Source organism: Macrosteles quadrilineatus, unplaced genomic scaffold (genome assembly GCF_028750875.1).
Source record: "Macrosteles quadrilineatus isolate MER2022 unplaced genomic scaffold, UCM_ALF_1.0 Scaffold_10__1_contigs__length_6754688, whole genome shotgun sequence".
NCBI lineage: Eukaryota > Metazoa > Arthropoda > Insecta > Hemiptera > Cicadellidae > Macrosteles > Macrosteles quadrilineatus.
The window spans coordinates 585,875-604,754 of record NW_026542603.1 but is presented as its reverse complement, the minus strand read 5'-3'; the positions used below and the strand labels follow the sequence as shown (position 1 = coordinate 604,754).

Sequence of the window (18,880 nt, the reverse complement as noted above, 5' to 3'; positions counted from 1 at the left end):
TGTGCAGATCGAAAACATAATACATGAGTTGGACTTTGGCTTTAAAGTCGCATTTTAGAGCTAATTACGCATAATTCTGCATCAAAACTTAATTAATAACTCAGTCAGGGTTTTATTAATAAAACAAAAACACTTCGTTCACTATTCAATCAAGCTTTGTCCCCGGGATGAGGCAAATTACTTACTTTATCAGGAATATGGCTGTAGTATGGGTCGGTCTGGCAGGCTGGGTGATTTCTACTGTCTGGTTCTACATGGACATTGTAGCTCTGTGGATGTTTACCACCTTAAAAAAACTAATTGTTATTATTTAACTTTTACTTTATTACTATGACAAGTCGTTAGAGAACCGTATAAGTTTAATTTCTGTATATATTTTAGTCAAATAAAGCCGTAGATTTGATTGCCTTTATTTTTGTTATACCTGTCATACTTTCACATTGTACGCACCTAATTCTCATAAGAGGTTGCATTTTTTAGGTTTAACTAGTTAAAACTTGTCCTTTCTTACACTATTATGTTAATGGGATAGATATCTATTTAATTTGGATACAGGTAGGGACGGTTCTAAAACAGTTTTATTGAGTATGGAGAAACTATATTAATCATCCTTTAGTTCATAAATAATAGTCAAATGAATTACAAAATTGCCTAGCCTATATTAATTTTTATCCTTTACAAAAATGTAAAACAGAATGTCTTCAATATTATTATTTGTATACATTTCTACAAATGAAATTCTAGAAATTGATCGCCGGCAATGATTTGACCCATAAAATACGTATTCTGTGAAGAGAACACTTTTGAAAAATGATCAAATAAAGAACCGTCTGGTCTGGCTAGGAAGTTTTATAAAACCACACACTTCCACTGTAAGCTGAATACACTTATCAATGCCAAAAACTAATTTTCAAAATCAAAACAATCGTTTTTATCGCCTGTTTTTCCTGGTATTGATTATTGCCATTGGTTAAACCGTTACACATCTTTTAAAATTATAAAATTAATTTTTAATATCTCTTATAGGTACTGATGGAAACGAATAATGTAAAGGGCAAAGGTGGAAAAGACGCTAACATAGATAAATTACATCGGACTTCTTACAACTCGTTTGTCATCTTTGACATCTAGATGTAGAAACATACTCAGTAAAATCTTTGCCTACGAAGGAATCTCATTTTAGCTTCAACAGAAAACAGATTAAACCAATCACGATTTGAGGGCTACAGTATTAATAAATACAGTATTAATTTTATTTCTGGTCTCTAAATAATACAAAATTTGACAAAATGGTATTACGTATCTATTTAAAATGTTAAAGATATTAGTCTAACTTTTCATAAAAACTGTATTATTTAATTTTGTAACTTAGTATTGCAATTGTTAACCAATATCTATTTTTATTCAATACTTTACAGTTAGACATCAACTGAATCTTCTCAATCATGTAAGTGTTAACTTTGATTATAGAAGCTGACAAATACAGCAAGCAATCAGTGCAGACAGAATCGATCAATTTAATAGTAATTTACAAACGATCCGGGTTGAACCATCGTTTATAGAACTCACTAGCCGTTTATATAACTCACTAGCCGTTTATATAACTCACTAGCCGTTTATATAACTCACTAGCCGTTTATATAACTCACTAGCCGTTTATATAACTCACTAGCCGTTTATATAACTCGAACTTGGAGGCGTAATATTGCTCATAAATATATGACACGATTTATTTCTACAGATTTTTTAACAAGAGATTATTTTATGTTGTTGCCAATATTCCTTCCATTTTCTTAGATTTATTTTGATGACTAAACATTTTTAATGTAATGTAATGTGTCAATATTCCCTCCATTTTATTAGATTTATTTTGATGACAAGTTTAATATAATGTTTTACAACTCATTGTACAAGATTGTAAATTTGTTCTCGTTTGCAACTCGTTTTAGGGGGGTGAGGGGTATTGCATAAGAACTTCTTAGGCAAATAGACTATTTAATTGAATTATTTTAATTTTTTCACTTTATGTTGTTTTTTAATGTGGTAACTTTTTTGTTAATTTTGAGTAGAGCTTATAAATCAAGATATGATAAGATTATTACAGTTTCAACATTTGTATAAAAGTTTTGCAAGATAAATTTGAATATATATATAGGCCTAACATTATTTGTTATGTAAATTCTTTTCTTTTTGGCAAACATGGATCTTTTTTAGCTTACAAATCTGATAATCTTCTTTCAAGTAATACTTTTATTCAATAATGGTATTAAACCGAAAGGTTCTATGACTATGGATCAAACTAAAATGTTTTATCAGGAATTTACTTAATGTTTTGATCTTGAGATTCACTTAGATGTATTGAATTAGTATTTTTTAATGCCTTTGAAGAGAAATTATTGCCATAAGAACATACAGCATCTATCACGTAATTTGTTTATTATATAATTCATATTAATATTCCCCTCTGTGCAATTATGGGTCAATAGCTCAATAAAAGCTTGGATGAAACTCATTATTTAAGAACAAAGGGTCTTAAATAAATATCGAGCATGATTAAACTTCAAACTATTCAAATTACGATTGTTGTTTTAATTATAGGTTTACTACTACATTATCATATCCCAATTATGTGACTTTAACCTACACCATGTTTATCACGATCAACTTATTTCATAAATCATCTTTTGAAAATATGTGTCATTTAATAACTTTATTTTGAAATATGAAACTTTTAGAGTTGTAGTGACATTGTATTATTATGGAGATTTGGAGGAAATCTTTTGTGGTAACCTTTCTTCTTCGAACAGTTTACTTACTATGGTTAAATTTATTAGGCTATTAAAACTCATCCTCACTTATTATTCCACCCAGTGGGAATAATTTGCATACGCCCTTTATTCCCTTTACCTACAATTATTCACGATTATCTTACACCCACGGTTGAGAAGTTCTTCTTAACATTGTTCGCTCATTTAAAAAAGTTATTTCATTCATTACGAATTTGATCATTTTTACTAAAGTAGTTTCAAAAATAAGAGACTATATATAGGCTACAGTACAAATAATGTCATGGAATTTTGATAATTGTTTTGAAAATGAATTAATTTAGTGGCTAAAATAGATTTAAGAAAAAAAGTTATAGTTTTTGAACAAGTGGACTGTATTTTGTTTTATTTACATTATGAATACCTTACTGTTTCTGTTAATTCTTCTTTAAGTTAAATATAATGAGGTTATAATGATTTTCTTGAATTTAGTTTTTCATAGTGACACTTTCTTCATACATCTTCTTTCAGTTCATTCTGTCTTCATCTTCATCACAGTCACAAAAGTCTCAGATGTTGTTTTTTTTTTTTTCAGATTTAATAGTAGAGTATTTTTAGAGTAGTTAAACTGCTTGCATTTACAGTGTTGCCAATCTTAATAATGAAATATTCTTTTAAGATACAATGTGATATGATATAAAAGAATTTGATTTAATAACATATACTAGTTTGTAACATTGAATTTAATTGTAATTTATACTTTAATAATAATAATAATGGTAATGAATTTTGATTGACTTGTTTGGAATAACTTAAATATAGAAAACTAATAAATACTTAAAAAATAGTTTACACGATAAATCCCCTAGAATATTTACTTTTAGATCATTAATTTCTTTCATATTCTCTTTCTTAAAGACTGTGTACCCTCATTGATCCGGAGAAGGTTCCACTGTTTCGGGGTTAAATTAAGCTATAAGCTAGCCAGAGGTCTTTATGGCAGTACTTGATCATTACCAGGTGAGGATGATGTGAAAACTGGCGCAAAAATGAATGCTTTATAGTGCAGAAATAAAGCTTGGAGTGTTTGGACATTGTCTGTTAGCAAGGCAAGGCAGGCTAATGTAGTCTGTGTTATATTTTCCTGTGCCGGTCTGGAGAGTGAGAATGAGAATGGGAATGAGGGCCCCAACAATGCCAGACCACTGTCAGTATCAACACCATGTCAGAGACCAACAAGTTTCAACCCACTTTTTGGCTACAAACAAACATTTTTTAAGAGCACAACACATTTGTGTACAGCAATCATACATAAGGCTACCATATTGACATTGCTATCTTGCCTCGCCTTTCCGACTTATTTGTAAGAAACTAATGAGCTGCTGCCAAATACCTTTTTGGTTCAAGCAAAGTCCGTTATAACAATGCATGGGATTAATACAGTATTACGCTGGAAGTATAAATCAATTTCATCTCTTAACAAAAACAAGTAAGTCATCATAATGTGAAAAACAAGTGTAACCGAATGTTAATTTTATAACCGAAATATTAGTACATTGAACACAGTACCTTGTGGAACTTTCCAAGATATCTTCAACTGAAGCAATCGCCTTTGGGTGTTGAAGACCACAGCAGTGACTGTTACATTGGTTGGTGCACTCGCCGGCAAAAACCCATTTTTGGTTACTGCCAACACCGACGCTACTGACTCTGGCCCTACGAATTAGAAAAGTAAATTAATACGCGAAATCAAATTTTAATTTTAATTTAGACTAACCGTGTTAAAAATAAAGTGCATAACTATTGTTCAACTTATTAGGAACCAGAGTTAATAAGCTTAATAAGTTACATAGTTTTCTAAGAATAGTAATCACTCAGTTAGACATAAAAATGCAATAAACCATAGAAAGATTAAAAACATAGCCGCTAAAAAGATAGAACATAACGCTAAAAGGTAGAGATACAGGATTATTTTTTAACCCGTCGGGTAGTTTATTAAATTATTATTGTCCAATATTTTGAGAGAGAAAAATTATTAAAGTCAATCCATGATTTGCTTGTCGATGTTGCTACATTATGTATTAAAATTATCAAAATCTATAACAGTATGATAGAACAAACTTTCAAATTTAGAGAATATTTCCATTTAATAAATACTGAGAATTTTCATTTATTCATTCACAGCAACACAATTTTACATTTGTTTGAGTTATATGAATATTCGAGTACGTAAAACATAAAACTCACGAACAAAAGTATCAAATTGATTATTTTGCTGACCAAATTATTATGATCAGATAAAAAGAAACAATTATGAATCATATTGCCTAGGTTCAGTCAATATATTGAATAGTATAAAAAATCTATAGCAATACGTTTTCCACCATACACCAATTTTTGCTGAATATAATTGGTATACATTGTTGAAATGCTCTTTTCTCTGAACAAAAAAACATAATTATCATATTGATCATATTAATCATAATACCAGTCAATCAAATTGCATCCCTTAGTCCATGCAGGGATGCAATATGGTTAAATGGTGGCCTTTCTACGTGCCTTGATTAAACATGCAAGCCTTAACAATGCCCGATTGTTCTTGTTAACTACTTTGAGCAGCATGAAAATTCCAGGTAGTCCTAAACCAAGTACTTTGGGAATTCTCTGTATACTTTACGTATATTCTAGCTGTTAACCATACTATTATAGTTTGTCGGCTATAATTAGTACAAAGAGGATTTCATTTTACAATAACCTTCACACATATATGTTTCCAAGGACAATGGTCGTGCTGTATAATGTACATGTAAATTGTTTAATATGATACATTTCGAGAAAGGGTCTATTTACTAGAATTTTGACTTACCTCAAAATGTCCAAAGCTTATATTTGACAAAAAAAAAATAAAACCATACATAAAAGACGTAAACTGAGTGGTGTGTGAAGAATCAAATGGTTAGATTATGTCTACGAGAAAAATCTTATAAAATGTTTATAACGTCCAAGAATATTAAAGCTCGTTCCAATGATGATATTTAGTATTCGCGTTTAGCCGTTTTATAGTTAACCCGTCCAAAGAACAGCTGTAACATGCACATATTTAATTTATGTTTTTGTTACTGACCTAAGTATAAAACAAATAGAATTTTGATATTATTATCCTTGGTGTATTGTTCTTAGCCATTGTTTAGACATACAGTTCTTAGACTTATCTCAAATTATAGTCTTGGACAAAACGAAATAGACCAAATATGTACGCTACGAACGTTTCACTTACCTGTAGTATTTTTAATAAATTGATACTTCAAGGTCACCATTTCCTGAAACAATAATCATGCATTTAAAAGATATTTCATTTTTTTAATATTTATATGAATGCATGAACTCTTAAATATTATTTACTCGAAGCTATGACACAATATTTTCCATCTCCCTTATTAGTACCTAACATTTAAATTTTTAATTACAATAATTGCTTTATATTTTATTGGGTAATTTATCAAAAAGCTGGTGCACCGTATTTGTTTGTATATGATTTTAATCTCATGTTAATCCTGAAGTAATTTGTTGGATTAAAATGTACGTATAAAATAGGTCCCGAAAGAGAATACTGAACACTTTGACAAAGTCACTGATTTAGACAAATTTGCGTCAGGGACTGATATGCTATCAATAATATAATTGTTTTAATTTGATTACGTTGGATCTTTCCATAATGAAAATTATTTGATAAATTCTAAATGATTTATAAATAGCTTGATGTTCCAGTACATAGACTTTAAATACTATTTTTAAGCCGTTGAAATTTAAGTTATTTAGTCATCCTACATTATATTTAAAAATATTTCGTGATAAATAATATTAAACAGACATAACAATTTGAATCAAGTAAAAAGTTTGTTTTATATGTGTAAAATAAATTACTAATATTCACTTTACATCCAACCTAAACATGGCTGAAAAGCGACCAAAGTTAAATGCGCAAACATTTCGGAAGCGTTTGACTCCGTAAATGAAAAAGTTTCAAGCTTCGTTTTAATAAATTATAAACGTTTAAGGGTAATTCAGTTTCCATGCACCTAAAAAGAGCTTGCCACATTTAAACTAATTTCCCATCTAGTTTTATTTGTAATTTAATTTGTAAACATTTTCACTTTTATAAAATAACGCATAAACGCACAAAAGCGTTCATTTCTATGTTTTATACCTTTCGGTGTCAACAACTCTGCGTTATAAACAACTTATGATCTGCAATGAAAGAGTTTCCTTTGTAGTAGATCAAAGTTGAAGTCATGTTTTAAATGCAATGCATTGCATAACATATCACTAACTAAAATGTCAATGCAAAAATCTTTTTGCTAAAAGTAAAATGTACGTGCTTATACTTTTGTTTAACTGACACTAACAAAGTGCAGTTTGAATTAAAACGATGTTTCAGTCAATAGCTTTGTTTAACAAATCAATTACTGTAACTACACAATATACAAATTCAGTGTTTATCGCAAACGTTGCAGTTTATTACTACTAATATTGGATAAAGAGTCTAATCTCTGATACGGTATTTAAATACGTTATGCTAATATAAACACGTTACGTTTTAGTATCAACCTTTATGTTTACTAATGAAAATGGAAAATTGATTCTCTTCCGCTCCAGGCAACTTATATCTCTAATTTATGAATATTAATTTACACACAATTTTATTTAGAAAATAATATTGAGGTAATTTTAATAGGATTATTTCCACAGTAAGGCTTTGCGAAATCCCCATATTTATAGTAATTTAAAGGTTTATTAAAAAAAACGAATGTGTATGCAAGCACATACGCCACATTGTTCATTTAAAATCCTACAAGTTCTATGATGTTTGTAAAGTCAATTTTTTTATCAACGGTCACTTTTTGCCATAATTCAACCCATATATGGGTACGGTGTCTTTGCCGTTTCTTTTACGAATACAGGATGGAATGTGTTTGTTGCGCCTTTATTTTTTTTAAGTAAATATAATGCAAAATAAAAAGATCGCGAGGTTTAAAAATATTTTGTTAGGTCTTTATGCGAAAAGAATCTTGGTTTAAATCGTAAAAACCAGCAAAAATGTCTCAAACTTGGCAGCACACGTAGAAATGATTGAAAATTTTTGGATTGTCTTTAAGCCCTATCCTCAACAACAATCACCAATTATATAGTTCTTACTTACTAGCAAAACGTCAAATCAACAACACCCAGTTAATGTCAAGAGACCTCATATATAGAACCAAGACACGTAATTGACAGACAAACTTATGACTGCCATAAAAGTAAAAACAGAGAAAGAAGATTCGATATAGCCAGGGAGAAAATGATTATAATAAAAACCATTGAGAAAAGATGAAAAAGTACGGGGAAACAACTTTAGAAACCCTTAAGTAATCCTAAAGGGTACATTTGCAGTAAATATATTTCGTAATCTGCAAATAATATATTCAATTTGCACGTACGTCACATTGTATTTTTACTTAAGACAGAATCAATCTAAGTATCAATCCAAGGAGTTGATCAGTAAAGTTAGACTCGTCTTGTTTAATCAAGAGTCTGGGTTTGACATCAATATAAGTTAAGATATTATGTAATTAAAACAACACGTAGTTTGCCTCAAATAGTATAGTGCTTAGTAACGACAACAGTCTGATAATTTTGATAATATTATAAATTTTGAAATTACTTTTAAATAAACTTTTTTTTAAATACATAAATATAAATTCCATCCAACTAGAGTTGATTTTAATGCTTAACTGAGTGCACAATAAGCTGCAAAAGCTGTAAATAACTTTGTGAAACCTCTTAGTGTGGAAGAGAGATGCTGCCAAAATATACGCTTATCTGAAATTATTCATAGCTTTTTTCTTAAACTAGATTAATATTGATCCTTTCACTTCGATAATACTGTGCCCATGAATCAAGTTTAAAATGAAATTGTGATGTTGTTCTAAAAGATTGAAGAATAACAGATTTGCTGCGAGGAATTACGGTATAGTCCTTGTTTATATTGTAATTATTGAATATCGGGACCAACTTTATTACCATACAAAAACAAGAATCAATAGTGTCGTTCTATTACTCTGTTTTGCAAGTTTGATGGAAAGTATATTGAGTTCCCATACAGTCGCCAACGGCCTCGTGTTCTCACAACGGACCAGTGTTTTATTTCGGTTTTTAAAAACCAATTACTTTAAAAGCATCAAAGTGGAGAAAAAATGTGAATGAACTGACTTTTTCCAATGAAGAGCTTACATATAATCATTGACTATTGGATACTAAAGTTTTATTAATAGTCAAAGATATAATACAACTTCTTGGGCTTGGACAAAAAACTGTTATGTACGTTTTTAAAAATTTGTTTAACTTTTATTTAAAAATATAAAATTCACAATATTTAAACATTGCTGAGGATTGAGTAGAGTGTTTGGTTTCTGGTAACATTGTTGATCTAACCTTAATTTCAACTCAAGATGACAGATATTTAGTAAATTTTGGTTTATTTCCCAAGAAGACAATTTGTTTTGTGTCAAAAGGTTTTAGCGTCAACATATCTAATAAAACTATTTTGTCAACATTGTGATTGCCCCTTTCAATTCACCCCCCACTGGGACTTGAACTGGATTAACAGCAATCTTCAGCTTCGTATCTTGGTTATTGAGGTATTTTCCACAACCCTTATCTACACATTCAACAACAGAATAAGTGCGATATGAATTTAAGAAATATATAGGCCTATATTTCTTAAATTCAAACTCGTCGAGTACGAAAATAAAAACATAATTACAGCCAAATTTAATATATTTAATTGTGAATATTTAAAGGATTGAACTCTTATAACAGCGACAAAAATAATAATGTAATAGGCCAACAAGTATATTTTTCAAATATTTGTTGTTTAAGACATATATTATATTAGTAAAACTACTAAGTAACAACACATACAATTTGTGTGTATTAGATCTATACCATTATGAGTGTTTTAAATAGGTTACAATTATCAATAAATACCACCGTCGCAGCGAAAATGTGAACTGAGCAAATATCCATTTGCCTGATTTGATTTGTACTCAAATAATTTTCTTAAAACTTATCACATTTATATATTATTTAAATAAAATTTTATTTAATGAATACTTATAGTTATACTATGGGAAAGGGAAAATGTGTTTTGATCAAATTCAATAGTACACGATGAACTAAATAAATAAACTGCCAAATTTGATTAAAATATGTCCATAAACAGGCAAACTACAACAACTTTTTTTCTGCTTAGGAATAACATTAAAACATTTGACAAACAGCTTTGGGAATTATCTCCATAACCTTCAATCGCACAACAATGCTTTCATATACAAAATGGTCTTTTTTAGCTCTAGACTTTAGTTGTAATGCAAATTGGGCACGTTCGTGTTTTAAGGATAAAAATTTGAAAAGCAATTAAAGAAAATGTCAAAACATCGTTAGAATGGTTCACGAACTCATTCATTTTGTGTAACTCTAAATGTGCATGCCAAATTTAATCAAATTTAATCCATAATTACTCTAGTTATCGTGTTAACGGACACAACTTAAAAACAGGGTGTCCCGTAACTCTCTGGACCTATGTATATAGCGTTATTCCTTAGGTCAAGACATGCTAATACTCCTTTTACATTGTTTAAATGGAGAAAAGTGGTCATATATTACGAAAATAATACGTTACTCTGTTATTGTTTATCCAATCTTGACACATAAGGTATCATTGAAAACTAAATGCAATTTACTAACTTTTTTGTCGCTTGCAATTTTTTTTGTAAAGTTAACGGTATTCGTGAAATTTGGCATCAAATATTTTAAACGGCCGTTATTTTGAAACATTTCATGATTTTTTTTGTATAATCCATAACTATAATAGGTTTTAATAAGATAAACATGTTTGCAAAATATCACCTCTGTATCTCAAACAGTTTAGAAGTTATTCGTTTTTTTATTGTTAATTCTGTAAACATTGTTAATTCTGGCTTAATAATTGATTTGATTTGATTATATTTTGTATGATTTGGTTTTAAGCTCACTTTTATATTTCGATTGTAATAAATCCCGTGTTTCAACATTGTATTGTATTTGTATTTGTATTGTAGTGAGTCGGTGGCTCAGTCCGTAGCGTCGCGGACTTCGGGCCCAAGGCAGCGATGTCGTGGGTTCGGATCCTGGTCACTGCTGATAACATTTTATCAGTACAGTTCACCTTTGTACTGTACCGGCTCACTCCTTGCTTTGCTGAAAACGATCCACGCACGGGCGCTTAGTCTATGTGGGCGGGCAAATGCAAGGTTAAAAGAGGCCGCCAACCTCAAAAAAAAAAAAAATTATTGATTTAATCAGTTAAAGCTTATTGTTGCATCCTTGTCAAATATTCGACATATCGATGGTATAATATACAGTAACACAATCGTAACAGACGAAATGATTGAATCACTTACCTACTAAACATTTTTTTTATTGGCAAAATGTAATAGAAGCTGAAAGTCGTTTTGAGATGTTATCTTTACATCAAACCGAAACCAATTATGGTCTATTGTCAGTAATGAAACGTATTCTTGTTTTCAAGTCTAGTATGTTAAATAATGTTGTAATATGGCAAAAAAATTTAGTTCATCATAGTGCAAAAAGTTTTTTTCCAGCCCTCATTAATTTTTCGACCTTGCCTCGGTCGTAAAACTTGAGGTTGGGCCAAAAAATCTTGTATAAATGTACTAAGTGTTCATAACAATGAATATAATGTACATAAATTTTATATTAGATTACAATTATACGACGCCAACACGAAAATCACAAAGGTAAATGAAGTGAATAGCTTGGCTAAGATCTGCTGGTTGATTTATATCTCAATAAAAGCCATTAAAACACTTCGATGGTTTTCAAAATGAGACGCTACTCCAACTTTGGCAAACTTTTCCACTTGAGTAATTAACTAATTCAGGTTTTACTGAAATTTCTTTAATATTGTCAGAAATTGTTAACTTATAGCCAGGCTTTATTCTGAAAACAATTTTTCACTAAAGACTTTTTTAATGAAAACTGAAAAATCTTGTACGATTTCTAGGTAGGACCTGTAATTTTTTCCGTATAAAATTGTACGTTATTTGTAGTATTTATTATAATTTGAATACATTTTCAGAGTTTTCATAAACGAAAGGTACGTTTTATTTTAAACCGGAACAATTTAGACATTTGCGTAAAAAAGCACATAACGTAAAGCTAATTTTCCTCCGTTAACGTTAAAGGGTTTTTGTAGACACCATCAAAGGAAGGATTGTCCGTGCCAGACCGTGTTTTTTTTTCAAATGGTCAGTTGTAAATGGCGTTTTCAAGGGTCCAATTCCCGGTAACAACTACGCTTATATAAGACAAAGTCACTAACAGATTACCAAGTTGCCTTTCTCTATCATCACTTCAAACGTAGTGCTCAAAGCGATCCTATAAACCTAGAAACATCCTTTAGCTTATGTTTTGAAAATAAATAATTAAAAGATTTAAACACACACCCTATCCCTTTTTTCAACTTATTATACCTACAACAAAGGCGCATAAACTACACGGTATTAGGTGAGTGGGATTTTAGGAGGATACAGTGCGAATGATCCGCACGGGTCAGCTACCGAACCGTGGTATGATTGCAGAGTTACGGTAACATATGATGTGGTTCTTTCAATCTACTGTATAAAACACCTATTTTGATTGCAACAACAGAAAAAAAACATTCAACCATGCTCATAGTAAACCTCTTTGATCATAAATACTAACACACTACTTAGCTTTATACCATTGTCTTTGGTTCATTTCAATAAGCTGTAAGGCATAATAAAACAAATAACTATAACCCAGTAACCTTGTTATAAAAAGCAGGGCCTACCTTGCATGCAATGGGGTAGTAGGTTTCATTTTTACGTTGTTTGTAATACTACCGAGATGCTAAATCCAAATTTTCGACCTCGGCAACCTTCCGGGTCACCTCCAAAAAGCTTAAAAATCGGCGGAATTTCGAACTATTTTTACGTTTGTAAGATTTTGACCCTGAATCATCATTTTATAAAGAACAACCATAACCATTTTTAAATTACATTAAATTGCCTATCATTTAAGACCAAAATGGCTATTAGAAGCCTAATAGTTTTCAAGGTATGACTCCGCAAACAACGACTAAAATTACCAAATTTTGATTTTTTTAAAGTTTGGCCAACGTTAACCCTAAATCATAACTTTATCAAAAAAGGTTCAAATACCTGATATTAAGCAATCCAAATTTGTTGTTAGAACAACTAGTTTCGGTGTCTGTGTGACACCATCATCAGGCTGCACAAGGACAGTTTTCTTTCTTCATACGAAGAGCGTCATATTTACACGAAAATAAATAAACATTTACAGACGACACAAACACGAACACGAGACATTTATGGTAACTGATCAGTTAAGAAAACAGACTACGCTAACCCGGCGGAGTTTGAGTCCAGACCAGTTTGATGGTGTCACACAGACACCGAAACTAGTTGTTCTAACAACAAATTTGGATTTCTTAATAGCAGGTATTTGAACCTTTTTTAATATTATTTGGCAATCCGGAGGCTAACAACTACAATGAAATAACTTTATCATTATTTTTCATTGAAACAACCACAATTACATTAAATTACTCACAATTTGAGACCATAATGGTGATTATGGGCCTAGCACATTTAGAAATATGCCTCTTCAAGGTTCATCAAATCTTCCATAAATGTTTGTACTTTAAGATTCAAGTTATTCAATTTACTAAAATTTTATAAAAGAACCATAATAAGAATAGAAAAAAATTTATTTCATTTCAACAACATATTATAAGTTTTTTTTCTTCTTTTTCTATGGAAGAAATCTATTGTAATTAAAATGTTTATACTATCAATTGAGGACACAATACTACCTTATTTATACTACCTTAAGAGGAATTGATATAAAGAATGAAGAGGCAACAGTGAAAATAAGTTTTAACTTTGCCGTCGTTCTGCCATGCTATATATTACTTCTTTTATGCCAAGTGTTCGCATCTGTACCTGCAGGATATGTTGAAATTAGGAAACAAGATGGATTTCAATAAACACCAGTTATTTACCACCAACAGTCTTCACCATTGCATGGGCGGATCTAGAACAGTCACAAGGGGGGGTGAACAGGGGGGTATGGGGGCACCCCCTGAAAAATCTTTGTGTGAGCTAAGTTCCCAAAATAGCAGTTTTATACCATTTCTTAGTCCAAAGTTAGTCTGCCAAATTATTTTACGCAATGTGTATGCACTACTGTATTACATGCAGTAAATATATATATATAATATATATATATATATATGCCCGAGGGGGGGGTCGACCGCCCCCCCCCCCACCCTCTGGATCCACCACTGCACCATTGTGCGTTCTGAAAAGTTCTAGACGGGTGTTTGGACGGACATGACTATAGAGCAGGTGCTCATTTGCCTAATGAAAAGCTATATAGGTTTGACTCGGGACCGTGGTATAGCTGACACCGTGCTCACCCGATGGACACTAGGAATGATATAATTTATCTGTGGAATTTAAGTGCTGAGGTTGAGGAGAAGGCCTACTGCAATGTTAAGGCACATACAAGTGTATGTAGAAATGAGACCCTCATGAGTCACTCGAGTTGAAGGTGACTATTGACCCCCTCACACTGTTTCACAGGCTATGCGTTCTGAAGCAGTCGGATGAAGAATTAAAGCACTTCTTCACACATGGATTTTCACCATTACCCTTGTCTCAATTGAATGAAAAACTAAATTATAGTTCACACATCCAAACGTCTTGAGTTAGTACAACAAGTAGTCATACAAGTATACAAGTATACATACAATATTCAGCTGATACCCCTACAGGACGAGTCCATGTCCAAAGGTACAAGGATCATCTAATCACAGACGCAGAAGCCCTCAGTGTTCTCCAACCTGCTCCCGCGGCGATACAATTAAATAAATACCGTTCGTCACAGGCCTGTGCTCTATCCCCGAGAATCATTTATTGTAACAACGTACGTGTGTGTTTATGTAGATAATACAATAGTTTTATATCCATAACAAAAATTATAACACAATCTGTTCTTGAGATGAAATAAATTAGTTTATTTTTTATTATAGTCCAGTGCAATTAGACAAAAAATGACCTTGACCCGGACAAAATTGATAACAGGCTGAAAATTGGTGGAAACGTTCAGAACAATGTCCTGAGTGGCCCACACAAAGTCCCAAGAAATCCCAGTTGGGGAACGGCCGCCATCTTGAAAAAACTGCCGCCATCTTGGAAATTAAGATTTTTTTGCTGTATCTTTTGAAGTAATAGTCCGAAAGGCATTATTTATGTCTCAAATTAAGCGTTTTGAACTCATGTATGAGTGTAGTATATAATTAAAGAGTTTAATACGTTCTAAGCATAAATATTATTTATATTAACCTAAAAATATATCCATAAAATGATATAAATTTACAAAATATTTACAAAATGAAGTTTTTTTTTCTTTCGCTCTTAATGGACTTGTTAAAGCCATTAACCCTTTTGGCATTTAATGCAATTCACTATGTTTAGTCTTTGGAATTGGTTAAATAAGGGGTGAATAAAAAGTCAAGACCCCCCCCCCAAATATTTTTCTAAGTAAGTATACAGAAATATCCTTTTGGTGGTGTTGCAATCTTAGTAGGAAGTTTCATTTGATGATTTTACAATTTTTGAGTGTCCCCCAAAAAGAGGGAATTTTAAGGGCAACTCAAAAATTTTAAAGTAAATCCTATTCAAGTGACACCTCATCTTGAAGTGTTTACAAAAACTTAAAGAATGGTGAAAACCAGAGTTCCCTATATCTTCTCTATCCAAAATGGTAGCCCGTCAAAAGTTATATGACGATAGTGTTACATTAATTTTCCTTTGTAGTAAAAAGTAATTCCCCCCCCCTTTAATTTGTTCCTAAGTAAATATTATAGAGTAATCCTTTTGGTGGTGATGCAACCTTAGCAGGAAGTTTCATTTTATGATTTTAAAATCTTTGAGTATTCTCCTCTGTCCAAAATGGTAGCCAATATTACAAATACGAACCAATATTATCATTGATTTTCCATAACGTTTGACGGGCTACCATTTTTTGATAAAGATGAAATAGCTAACTCTGGTTTTCACCATTCATAAAGATATTGTAAACTCATTAAAATGAGATGTCATTTGAAGGGGGTTTACGTTTAAAATTTTTGAGTTGCCCCCAAAATCCCCCCTTTTGGGGGAACATTTAAAAATTTCAAATTCATAAAATGAAACTCCCTGCTAAGATTGGACGACCACCAAAAAGGACATCTCTGTATATTCACTTAGAAAGTATTAGAGAAGGGGGGTATTGACTTTTTATTCACCTAAATGCTGTAATTTGTTATTTATTTATTCCAACGGAAAGATCACCAATTTACAATGTGGATTCAAGAAGCCTAAGTGGTAACAACATGCATTTAACAGAAAACTTAACTAACTTAAATCTATGGCAGGAGCAGAGCAACATCGGTAACAGGAAATTGTAATCTTGACTAGGAAAGCATCAATTTAACAATGAAGTACAAAATAAATTATGAAAAAGCAATTAATAATTTCGTTTGTTCCGGTCTTAAAATAGAATCATCTAGATATAGTTGCTATAATTGATTACCATTATATTTTAATATTGCATATAAACTTATAATGTAACTACTCGCTGTTTAATGTTATGTCGGTGATGTCATCTTCGTTGTAACTATCGCGGTTGGCACATCCGTGTCCAGTGCAGTATCCATGCATCGTGGTGCAATTAAGACCATAAGGGTAGTTGTACTGTATCCATGAATCCATTCCAACCTGGACTTGGTTTGTCACTCAGTTGGTAGTTAATGAGCCGTAGGGTGTCAGCAAGACAAGCATCTACAACCATTTTTGGTTCGGAAAGGGCTGTACTGACATCTCCCAATACTACTAAAGATGTCCCAGGCTTAGGCGGACGTTGGTAAGGTGTCACTGACTGAAAGCCATGAGATAGAAGGACACATTTTGTTTTGGGATTGTAGATCGTGGTACAGGAGCACTTGACACATTTCGGCTGGTGTTATGCACTCAATGTCACCCATGGCGTGAAGAGAACCATGTCCATCAAGTGTTTTAAACGTTGTAATCCGCGTTGTCGAAAACATAATGAACGTTCATCTATTGAAGGTGAGACATTATCAGCTATCGAAGTCTCATAATTGACCTTCTTGTATGTCGAGCAAACTCCGAGCTACGATAGAATGTCTAACAGTTAAGTACGAGCCATACCGTCTGTGAAGGCCGAGCAGCAGGGGCGATATGAAAGATCGTGGTCGAGCTGCAGCAATAATTGCATGAGCTGTATTAGTTGTCTCCTCTTTAAAGCTTCATCATAGTTAAATGGATATTATATTTATGTTTAACCAATTCCAAAGACTAAGCATTATGGGTTGCAAGAAATTTCAATAGGGTTAATGGCTTAAACAGGTCCATTACAATAAAAGAGATAAAGCTTATTTTGTATATATTTTGTATATTTATATCAATTATTTTAGATGAGGACGCCACTATGTGCGTATTTTAACAAAATATGAGTGAAGGATGAGTGGCGCGATCTTGTAGTCTCGTTAGTGACTAAGGACGACATGTTCCTTAGACACAAATGTTAATTAATAGCCTATACAGCTAATGGCAACTAAGGGACCTACAGTTTATAGTGGAATCCAAACCACATTTTTTCCTTGTAATTAACGAATTGGTCTAATTATCAGGATAGTACTGCGGATAGTCATAGTACTCACTTGTGCGGACGTTAATCCACACCAGGGAGCATCGCATCCACCTTGCATGCCTATAAATATCCACAATTCGTATAAAAGGGGGGGCATAACCGTATCTATATCGTTATTATAGATATTTTTTAGCTTAATATAATTAAAATATATGCTTAGAACATAATACACTTTTAAACTATATATTACCCTCATACATGAGCCCAAAACGTTTAATTTGAGACATAAATAAGGTCTTTCGGACAATTACTTCAAAAGATACAGCAAGAAATCTAAATTTCCAAGATGGCGGCAGTTTTTTTCAAAATGGCAGCCGTTCCCCAACTGGGATTTCTTGGGACTTTGTGTGGGCCACTCAGGACATTGTTTTGAAAATTTCCACAAATTTTCAGCCTGTTATCAATTTTGTCCGGGTCATAACCTAATGGTTCTTTTAAAAAACTTGACAAAATTTAATAGCTTGAAACTTAAATACAAGCATTTAGGGAAGATTTTATGAAACTTGAAGAGGCATATATATCTCTCAATGTGTTAGGCCAATAATCACCATTTTGGTCTTAAATTGTGCGTAATTTAATTTAGTTTTAAAGTAATTATGGTTGTTTTAATGACAAATAATTAGAAAGTTATGCTTTAGGGTTAACGCAACGGTTAACGTTTGCCAAACTTAAAAAATTCAAAACTTTGTAATTTTAGCCGTTGTTTGCGGAGTCATATCTTGAAAACTATTAGGTCTGTAATAACCATTTTGGTCTTAAATGATAGGCAATTTAATTTACTTTAAAAATAATTAGGGTTGTTCTCTATAAAAAAGTGATGCTTCAGGGTCAAAATCGGACAATCGCAAAAATAGTGCAAAATTCCGCCGATATTTAAGCTTTTTGGAGGTGATCCGGAAGGTCGCCGAGGTCGAAAATTTTGATTTAGCAACTCGGTACTATTACAAACAACATAAAAAAAGAAACCTACTACCCCATTTCATCCAAGGTAAAATGTGTTAGGATACTGGGTTACTATTGAAACATAAATAAATTGAACGTAAAAAGTGCATGTGGTAACATTGTACTTTATCCATTACTTTCCACGAAGACCAATGAATATGTACCTCGGAGCGCTTCTGAAAGTTTATACATCTACGGGACAAAGTGTAAGAGGTAGAAGAACATGAATATGCAAGATCAGCCCTCATGGTATGCTCTAACTTTGGGTACAATTTCATCCAGTTAGTTTAGTCAATTTCTTATTCGCC

General features: G+C 32.0%; 1 protein-coding gene across 1 annotated transcript in view; it reads right to left on the bottom strand.

Annotated features, from left to right (window-relative positions):
* The window catches only part of LOC129004657 (uncharacterized), a 124,448-nt gene that overhangs the window by 31,347 nt on the left and 74,221 nt on the right, over positions 1-18,880 (bottom strand). The window contains exons 2-4 of the mRNA XM_054433210.1: positions 16,676-16,835; positions 4,335-4,481; positions 186-286 (exon numbers count right to left, since the gene is read on the bottom strand). Coding sequence (XP_054289185.1) covers positions 186-286; positions 4,335-4,481; positions 16,676-16,835 — 408 coding nt within the window. The remainder of the gene's footprint in view (positions 1-185; positions 287-4,334; positions 4,482-16,675; positions 16,836-18,880) is intronic.